At 55.0% G+C, this 9,209-nt stretch overlaps 1 protein-coding gene across 1 annotated transcript; it reads right to left on the bottom strand.

Moving 5' to 3' along the window:
• Nucleotides 1-1,712: 1,712 nt before the first annotated feature.
• NODAL (nodal growth differentiation factor) lies at nucleotides 1,713-9,001 on the bottom strand. The gene is made up of 3 exons (XM_045842304.1): nucleotides 8,809-9,001; nucleotides 4,152-4,849; nucleotides 1,713-2,609 (listed from the first exon to the last, which is right to left on the bottom strand). The coding sequence occupies exons 1-3, from the start codon at nucleotides 8,999-9,001 to the stop codon at nucleotides 2,457-2,459; spliced, it is 1,044 nt and encodes a 347-aa protein (XP_045698260.1). The 3' UTR covers nucleotides 1,713-2,456.
• Nucleotides 9,002-9,209: the final 208 nt, after the last annotated feature.

Here is a 9,209-nt window from a genome sequence, read left to right as displayed (position 1 = left end):
TGCTGCTAATAAAAAGGGGGCTTTACAAGATTGATTTAAACCCTGAGAGTGCTGTAACAACTGCCTCCCAACTGCTGTATGTCCTATTTCTGTTTGTTCGTTTTTCCGTTTCTCCACTCCTTCCTGCTGCCAAGCCACCACCCACTTCCCCAGCCAAGGAGAGTCATGCACACTTCTCCCACTGACCTACTGACTTGGCACTGCTGTAGAAACAATGGAAGACCTTTGCCTTCAGAGCAAGGAAAAATACAGGTACCTCTGACATCTATAAAAGCCCCCTTGGCCCCCTGGCCAGGGCAGGACTGTTCTGAGGCAATATTCCTTCTGACTTACAAAGCATTTACCAGCACACCCGGTCCAGACCACGGAGCTGCGTTCCTAGGTTTGGCCCCAAATGCCTCCACCAGGCAGCAGACCCAAGCTTTCAGCAGGGGTCAGCAAAGTAGTTTCTTGGCTTGGTAGGAGGCAGTGCCTTGTCAGGGAGGTCTGTGCTGTCAGAGCCGCCAACTGAGCACTCCCACAAGCTGTAGCCACAAATAGCCTGACCTTTTGCTGTCCTGGCCCCAACTGTAGAACTGTTTGGCACCTACTTAATAAAGATGCCCTGAGACTCTAGGATGGGATTTTCTCTCCCAAGAAATTCAGTTTGGTGGTGGAATTGAGATTCACATCTGATTCCAAAGGCTACAGCCTTGACCCAAAACTAGGGGGCAAAGACCTCTAAGAACTAGTAAGGACAGTGTCCCTGAGGCTCCAGAGACCAGAGCCACTCCTAGCTGGGTGGTCAGGCCCCTGGGCCTCTCGGTGGCCTCATTTAGGAAAGAGAGTAGGACGGAAGCTGACCTCACCAGGCCTCCCCAGCTCCACTGTTTTCTGAGCAGAGTCAGATGCAGAATCCTATCATGACCCTGAAGTGTAGTTAGGGCAGGTCTAGTTCCACTCCAGGAAGTGAGCAGCTGGATCAGCTGTTTTGCAGAATCAGAGCATTGTAGTTTCTCAGGTCCAGTCCTCGCTCCAGCCTAGCCAACCCTCCTGGGCAACCAAGGCTGCAGTTGAATCATGTCTAAACTCAGCAAGTGTCCTCACTCGAGATCATGTTCCAAGGGCTGGGTGGAGCACAAGTCAGGGGGCTTCTTGGGAAAGCAGGGGCAGATTTACTGTGGATTTGCACTCCCGACAAGATGGCCCTCTGGCCCTGGCACACACACCATATATATATATATATAATCTCTCTCCTATTCTGGCAATGCTGGTAAGAGAAATGCAGAATTTCTGCCTTTAGGGTCTTTTCAGCCAGAAGACAGATTTGTGTGTTTGATGGGAGAGCCTCCTGTAAGAGAACTTGGGTCCCTTTGCTGTGCTATGAGGAATTTGAAATTAAGCTAGTCTTCGGACCCTGAGCAGCAAAAGCTGATAAAGGGTGGGGCGGGACTGGGTTAGCAGGCTTTATAGGGAGATGTGGATAAAGCCCAGAGGGCAGTCTTCTGAGCCTGCCAACAGACATTTCACTGGCATGCATTCAGGTCCACCTGCTTTCGTGTCTCAGGATGAGGATGTGCAGTGAATTATCACCTGAGGGATGAGGGTCACACAGCTTAGTGGCGGAGCTGTGACTGTAACTCAAATCTGCCATGCAGGGCAGGGCCTTCACCCCTACAGACAGGAAGCTGAGGGGCCTCGCGCACAGTGAGCACTAAGAGGGAGGTAAACCGTCACCAGGCTTACGAGACTCGACTGTGTCTGCTGAAGCAGACCATCTGGAGGGTGGCTGAGGGCTCTGGCTTCTGCAGTGCAGTGTGGCCAGTTCTCATGGAAGCATTCCTGCCTCTCCCTTCAAAGGCACCAGCTGGCCTAGAAGGACTAGACAATAGCTTTATTGTTTGTACAACTCATTAGCAGAGACACACTTCAGGGAGCCTGGACAAGGCCGACAGAGCCCAACTGGCCAGCCAGAAGGGTGTGGGGCCCCTCACCCAGCCTGAGGCAGCGAGAGCGCCGAACTTGTCCATGTAACACGGTGATGCTTAATCTTTGGGGGTCGGGGTGTCAAAGACCACTTTGTAGAATACATAAAAGTTATAGACAGTCTTATCCCATCTCAAAAATACACATATGCCCCAACTTTGGCATACAACTTCTGGAGGCTCACAGGTTTAAAAAACTCAGGTAAAGAACTCTCACATTAGTGCTTTTACTTGCCACTGTCTGTTCAGTAAAGAGAAAACCCAGCGAGGCTGCTGCACAGGCTTCCTCCTCCCTCTCCCGGCGGCCTCTGTGTTTAGCCAGACTCCACAGGGCCTTCACTTACAGGCTGGGCAGCCCGTCCTCCTCCGGTCCGGTGGACAGAGCAGCTTTCCCCTGTTATTTCTCCTCTTGGGATCAGATGGTTGTCATGCCTTCAGGAGCTTCCCAACCTCCCAGGGTACAGGCAAACCCGGCACCGCTCCAGGACCTCCTCAAAGGCACCCACATTCTTCCACAATCATGTCTCTGTGATGGTCCAGAAGGACTCTGCCGTTGTCCACATACAGCATGCTCAGCGGCCTGGTCTTCACGGGGGCACAGCAGGTGGAGGGGACTCGGTGGGGCTGGTACCGTTTCAGCAGACTCTGTGAAAGGGGCGAGAGGGGGGGTCAGTCCGCACCCCAACGGGCAGGTCAGAATAGTGTCGTTTCTGGGTAGAGGGTAAAAGATAGAATCTAAATCACTCTCTGGGTGTAAACATAGAGGAAAATTGTTTTCAGAAAGAATCAGCATGCCAATACATCATCAACTCTAACTTCTGAATAATTTTCTCTTTTTTTTAAGCATCTTTTAAACAGAAGGTCCTAAAAGCTGTTTCTGGGGAGAATGGTGGCTAACTTATATGTTTTCCTATTGTTATAGTCTAGAGTGAATACCAGTTTTAAAAATATTCTCAGAAACTCCTGGTTTAGTTCCAAGAAAAGAGCCGTGTGGACATTCTTGAAGGATTTTCTTCGTTGCCCAGAGAAGGGCAGACAGAGTCAACGGGAGAGAAGGCAGCCACCCCTCCGAGTTCTGGAACTGGGCTCTGTCCCTGTGATCCAATGACAGGTTGAGTTGGCCACTGGTACTATCTGGGTGTCTGTGGTTCCCTCTGATCTGCTGCAGGCAGGTTAGTTGGGAGAGGTTCGTGAGGGCCTTTGCCCAGGCCAGGTTCCCTGAGGAGCTGGCCCCCACCAGTGCAGGGTCAGCTCACATGCTCCCCAGAGCCTCTGAACCCTGCATGGAGGAGGCACTATAGGACCAAGGGGTTCTCAGCCTAGACTTCTTGGAGCAAATAAACACACATTGGCCCCTTACGACCTTTGAGAGCAGGGCAGGGCGCCTGCAACATCAAGGCCGCTAGATGAGCCTCTGTTCCCTACTTTCTCCATCTTCTCCTCCTTCCACTCCTTTCCCTCCACCGTCTTCTAGGACTTGGGCTGATTGGTGGCACCTGGTGGTGGCCTGCGGCCTTTCTATTTTAGGCAGCAAACGTACAGCAGCTAGAATAGTAGTATCTCAACTACAACCCCATAAATGTGGCCCCCATTTCATGAGTGAACCTCAGGCTTCTAGTAACGATAACATCAGACATGCCTGTTACCTGCCAACTCCTGTACATGTGGTATACATAGCACCTCATTTAACCCTGTGACTTCCCTATGACATATGGCACTGCTGTCCCCATCTCACAGGTGGGGAAACTGAGGACCGGAGAGAGTAAGCATGTTGATCGATATTGCACAGCTAGTAAGTAGGAATCAAACCCAGGCCTCTCTATTTCTAAACTCCAGATGCTGAACTTCCTTTCCTAGAATGTCAGGGCTGGGGAGGAGGTGAGACCCTCTAATCTATACCCTCCACCCCTAATTTTATGAAAGACAAGGACAAAGTCCCAGGAAAGTAATGTGTTCAAAGCCACCCAGGGGGCACGACTGCATGGAGGCTTTCTCAGGATGACATCACTGGTCCTCTCCATATCCCTAGGCCCTGGCCCCTGGCCTGGCCCCTGGAAGGTGCCTGGATAACTGTGCAGGAATGAATGCAGTCATTTAGTAGCAAGGCGGGAGTCCCGTGCCCCTGACCTGGAGTATAGCCCCTTCTCCCCGAGACTGCCAGCCCTCCCCCAGGCTTTGGCACCACACCTGGATGTACGCGTGGTTCGTTGGATGGAACTCCTCCCCCACGGGGTTAGGACACTCGCCCTCACAGCGATAGGCATTGTACTGCTTGGGGTAGATGATCCAGGCGCCCCATCCAATCAGGTTGAAGTCCACCTGGAACTTGACCTTCCGACACAGTTGGCTTCTGTCGGGCAAAGGATGTCGAGGGTGCCTCCTGCCCCTCTCCCGGAGGAGCTGTCCCTCCTGGGCCCTCCAGGAGTTCTCGGCTTCCCGCAGCAAGGTGGGGCCACCCAGCCTCCTCTGCTCAGGAGAGAGGTTGGAGTAGAGCAGGAGCAGCACACTGGTGACAGGTGGCGTTGGAGGCCGCTGCCAGCACTCTCGAGCCAAACTGGACATCTGCTCCTTCAGCTCCCTGGGGTGCTTCAGCCACTTGGAGAGTGGCCTGGTCACCTCTAGGACCATACTTCCAGAGGAAAAGGTAACCTGGGACAGAGTGACAGTGAACAGTTCCATCCGAAGACGTTTCAGGCAGCTGGCTGGGTCCTGATCTGCCTCCAGCTTTGGCTGATGGAAAATCTCAATGGAGAACGGGACGTCAGGGGAAAGGTCTGCAGGGCTGGATAGCTGCAGCCGGAGCTCAGCCCACTCCAAATCCTCTTTTTGGCTCAGGAAGGAGAAGTCAAAAGCAAAGGTCCAGTTCTGTCCGTCCACCTCCACATCTGCGGGGGGGGTGGGGGGGACATAGGAAGGGAGCAGGGTGAGCGGGGTCCTGCCGTCTCAGCGGACATAACAACAGCCACAGCTCCTGTCTGAGCTCTCACCTCCTGCGGATCACCTCCCTGAATCCTCTCCTTCACCCTATGTCTTGGGAGTGTTATTGAACCCACTTAAATGAGGACAATGGAGGCTTAGAAGTTAAATTGCCTGCTTAAGGTTTTATTCTTGGCGGGTGGCAGAGCCAAGAAAATGAACCTGGATTTGTCTAGCTGAAAAGCCCAAACTCCGAATCACTGTTCTGCTACTCCCCCTCAAGACCCTCCGAAGCCAGAGAACGATTGGTAAAAATTGGACAAGTTCATCTCCCCTCCCCTGTACACACACACACACACACACACACACAGCCTAAGGCCATGCCCTGAGCTTCCCACCTAAACCCTGGGCTTGCACAGACCCTCTAACCCTGGCTCAAGCCATCTTCCCAGGCCCTGTTTTCTCATTAGAAGGGTGGCCCACTTCACAGGCACAGTGAAGTTGGTGTGCATGTCGTGGAGAGGCGGGGAGCTCCCAGGGAGGCACAGGCAGCAGAAACCACACACCAGCCACCCCCTTCCCGGCCCGTTCCTCAAGATGGAGGCAGCAACTGCACAGGGTTTTGGCAACCTTACAAAAAGGCTTCTCAAGGCATTCTAAACTTGACTTTGCACTGACCTCGCACTTTACACCCAGTGGTTTCTCCTCTCTACCTGCAGGGCGCTCACCCTCTCCTGCCCCAGGTCACCCACACACCCAGGGCAGACTCAGCAAGGGCACACGCGTGCACGCGCGCACATACACACACATGGCCCTGTTCCCCTCACCCACGGCAATGGAGCCCGAAATGGATGCAAAGGAGCAGGAAGCACATTCCGTTTATTTCAGTCCTGGACTAATTTGGTCTGATGTCTGGGAATGACATAAATTTATAAATGTTCAGGTCACCTAAAAGTGATCTTTAACTTTTTCCAGCCCAATTTCTTCTTCTTTGTAATGGGAATGCCTTACTCATATCTGCATTATTGGACCCAGGGAAATTAAGAGATTTGAGGGTTTATTGCTAAATAAAAGTCAAGCGTTATTCATTAGAAACAAAAACAGTAACCCTTTCTGCATAGGTCCTAAATCTCTGATTTAAGTCCTTCTGGACAGACCACATAACCGTTTTTTGTTTGTTTGTTTGTTTGTTTTGTTGTCTCGCAGGGCGCGCTGGGTCATGGTGAGTGAATTTCTCCGGGAAACCCAGCCTGCATTAGAAGGGCCAATTCCTAGGCTCAGCCTCTGGAAGCTTCTCCTGGCCACTCCCCAGCTGCTCCTTCTCACTTTATTTCCACTTCCCTCCTCATTAGCACCTGCAGGGGGCAATAACCGGCCCCAGACTGGCAGCTCTCCCCAGAGGTGTGGGGAGGAGGGTGACAGTACCTGTTACCCATTGGAGCACCACCTGGCCCCCGGGGGATGAGGTGGGACATGCAGCAACTCCGGGCACACACGCCAGGAGTTAACTAACATCTTATCTCGAGTCTCAAGTATCCACAAATGGCCTTTTACAGGAAGGCCTTCCAGCCAGTGGTTCAGAGCAGGGGCCCTGTTGTCTCCGGTGATGGTTCAAATTCTGCCATTTGCTGTTTCACAGTGGGCTGGTTACTATCTGAGAGTTTCTGGGGCCTCGGTTTCCGTCTTTGTAAACGGGAAGTGGGGACAGCATCCACCGCTGATGTACCGAGACGTGTGTGAAGAACTTTACGGAGCACAGCCACCAGAGTGGGACGCCCGCGGGCCACCGTCGACCATCTCCGTGCAGTCCAGAGTTAGACATGGAGGTAGAGGTGGACAGGGACCTGGCCGGGGCCGGGGCCGAAGCTGAGTGTTACAGGGATGGGCAGTGGAGGGGAGGGCAGGGAAATGACTCCTTCCCGCTGGAAGAGTCTGGGACCCACAACCCCACCCCTGCAAAGGGCCCCCTGGGACACAGCACTGATAGGTTCCCCTGGATCTGGCTCCGGTTCATCTTGGAATAGGGGTGCTAATCTTTTCAGGGGTCACCGATGCCTGACCAAAGCTAAGAAAGCTCTCCCCAGGGAGGGGGGGAAACTGTATCTCCCACTTAAACAATAAATGTGGTTGTGGCTGCCCTCATGGCAAGTGTTCTATAAACACTGTCTCCTTTAACCCTCCACCTGCAGCCCCATCTGCAGGTGAGGAGCAGACCGTCCAAGGTGGAAGTGGTCAAACGGTGACAGACGTAGGTGGGAGGGCACCTGTGCACCCCACCCTGGTGCATGCAGCCTTCCAGTCAGCCCAGAAGAGAAAGGAGCTGCTCGGGTCGCATTGTCCGTCAGTCCATCCGTTTCCGTCTCCCTCCAGCCTGGCTCTTCTGGCTGCTCTCACAAAGTGAAGCCCATTCACAAAAGTGTGAATGCGCTTGATATCACTGGACACTTGAAAATGGGTAAAATGGTCGATTTTTGTTATGTATATGTTTTTCCATACACACACAAATGAGGCAGAAAGAAAGCCAGGTCCCTGTTTTACAAAGGAGGAAACTAGAAAAATCAGCTGAAGTTTCAGGGGCACAAAGGGAATTGGGAAGTAGGGTTTGGCGGGCCGAAGCCCAGTTCTCCAGTCCCAGACTGACTGACTCACCTTGGGGAACTCTCCGGGAAAAGGAACTGGAGAAGTGCGACCCGCTTTGCACAGACGCCCCCTCCCCAACGCCCCTCCCCCACCCCCGCCGCTTTCTGGTGGAGGAGACAAGCACTTTCAAATTGCCCCGCTCCCCGGGGTGTCCCTAGTCTGGCTGGTCCCCGGATGACCCTCACGGAGAGGGTCACAAGCTGTCTGACCCGAGTCTAGGCAGGCCAGGGACCTAGGAAGCCCCACCCACAGACCCCAAGGGCCAGCGGGTGGCAGTCAGATCAGATTATCGGATGTGGATTTCGCCCGGGCCCCGGGGAGGGGCCGTCTAGCCCCGGCCGCGGCGGGAGGCGCGGGGCGGCAGGGCTCCCCTCACCAGTCCAGGATGTGGATTGCGCGGGGTAAGGGGGCCTCGCGGGAAAGGCTCCCTCTGCGCGACACCCCCATGCCCGCCGAGCCCGGCGCCCAGACACGCTCTCCCGTTCCGGAGGGCGAAACTCCCAGGTCAGCACGGTCACTGACTCCCCCAGCCCCCTCTAAATCTGTCCCTGAGCCCGGTGTAACCCGGGACACTGACACCTCCCCAGCCGGGCCTCGAGTACCCAAACTCGCCCCAGTTCTCGACTCTGGGGTGTCCCATCTCCAATCCAGCTCTCTGAACCCTAATGCCGGGTGTTCCACGCTTGAGACCCGGTTTGGAAGCCTGCTCTCCTCCTGAGACACACTCAGCGCCAGACCCGGATACCTGGCCACCCTCATTCGCGAAAAATAAAAAAAGGCGATAAAGTTACTGTAGCAATATTAACGACCTTTTTTTGTCCTTACGAGGTTTTTTGTGCGTTGTCACCTAGATTTACGAGTTTTTTTGTGCTTCGTCACAACAGACTTATGAGGGAGGTTCTGTTAATCCCAGTCTACAGGTGCGCACACCGACGCGCCCCTAATCACGTGATCTAGCAAACCCGCACAGACGGAAAGTGGCACAATCTGGCTCCCCCTTACAGTACCGCGCTTTACCCGCACGACCCGGGACCCAGAGGTCTCAGTCCGTGACACACCCGGAGAGCCGCGACCCCGTCACCCGCCAACCCTGCAGCCGAACCAATGCCGGCGTCGAGACACCCCCAGACCCAGACCCCTCCGGGCCCTCCGAGCTCGTGGGCGCGTCCTCAAACGCGGCGTCCCCGGCACGGACCCGTAGCCCCCAGCCGGCTCCAGCGCCTTCCAGGGGCCGGAGGTAGGATGGGCCCCGAGGCGCCCTGGGAGCTCAGCGGTGTGGGCAGCCTACCTTGCGCCTGCATGCTGCGGATGATGTCCGCCCGGGGCGGGTCGCGGTAGAGGCTCAGCATATACGCCAGAGGGGACGGCGACGAGGGCTGCCCTCTCGCGCGTAGGAGCGCGGGGGCGACTGTAGCGGCGCCCGCCTCGAGGAGGGCCCACCAGATATGCAGAAGGAGGAAGTGGAGCCGGTGGGCGTGCATGGTGGGCTGGCCGAGCCTGAGAGCGGCGCCTCAGTCCTTATATCCTGGGCCTTCCTAGCCGCCCAGCCCCGCCCTTCCTCCTTGGGGGAAGCTTTCAGATCATATACACGCCCCCCCCCCCGCCCCATTCTGGGAGATGTCCCCCAGAGAGACCCCCTACTCGGGGCGGGCGGGGCCTAAGCCTGGTAGGGAGGAGACCCACACTGCC

This window comes from Phyllostomus hastatus, unplaced genomic scaffold, assembly GCF_019186645.2.
Source record: "Phyllostomus hastatus isolate PE091 unplaced genomic scaffold, TTU_PhHast_1.1 phas_contig_38, whole genome shotgun sequence".
Taxonomy (NCBI): domain Eukaryota; kingdom Metazoa; phylum Chordata; class Mammalia; order Chiroptera; family Phyllostomidae; genus Phyllostomus; species Phyllostomus hastatus.
The sequence above is the reverse complement of the archived record's forward strand: the minus strand, read 5'-3'. Positions and strand labels throughout refer to the sequence as shown.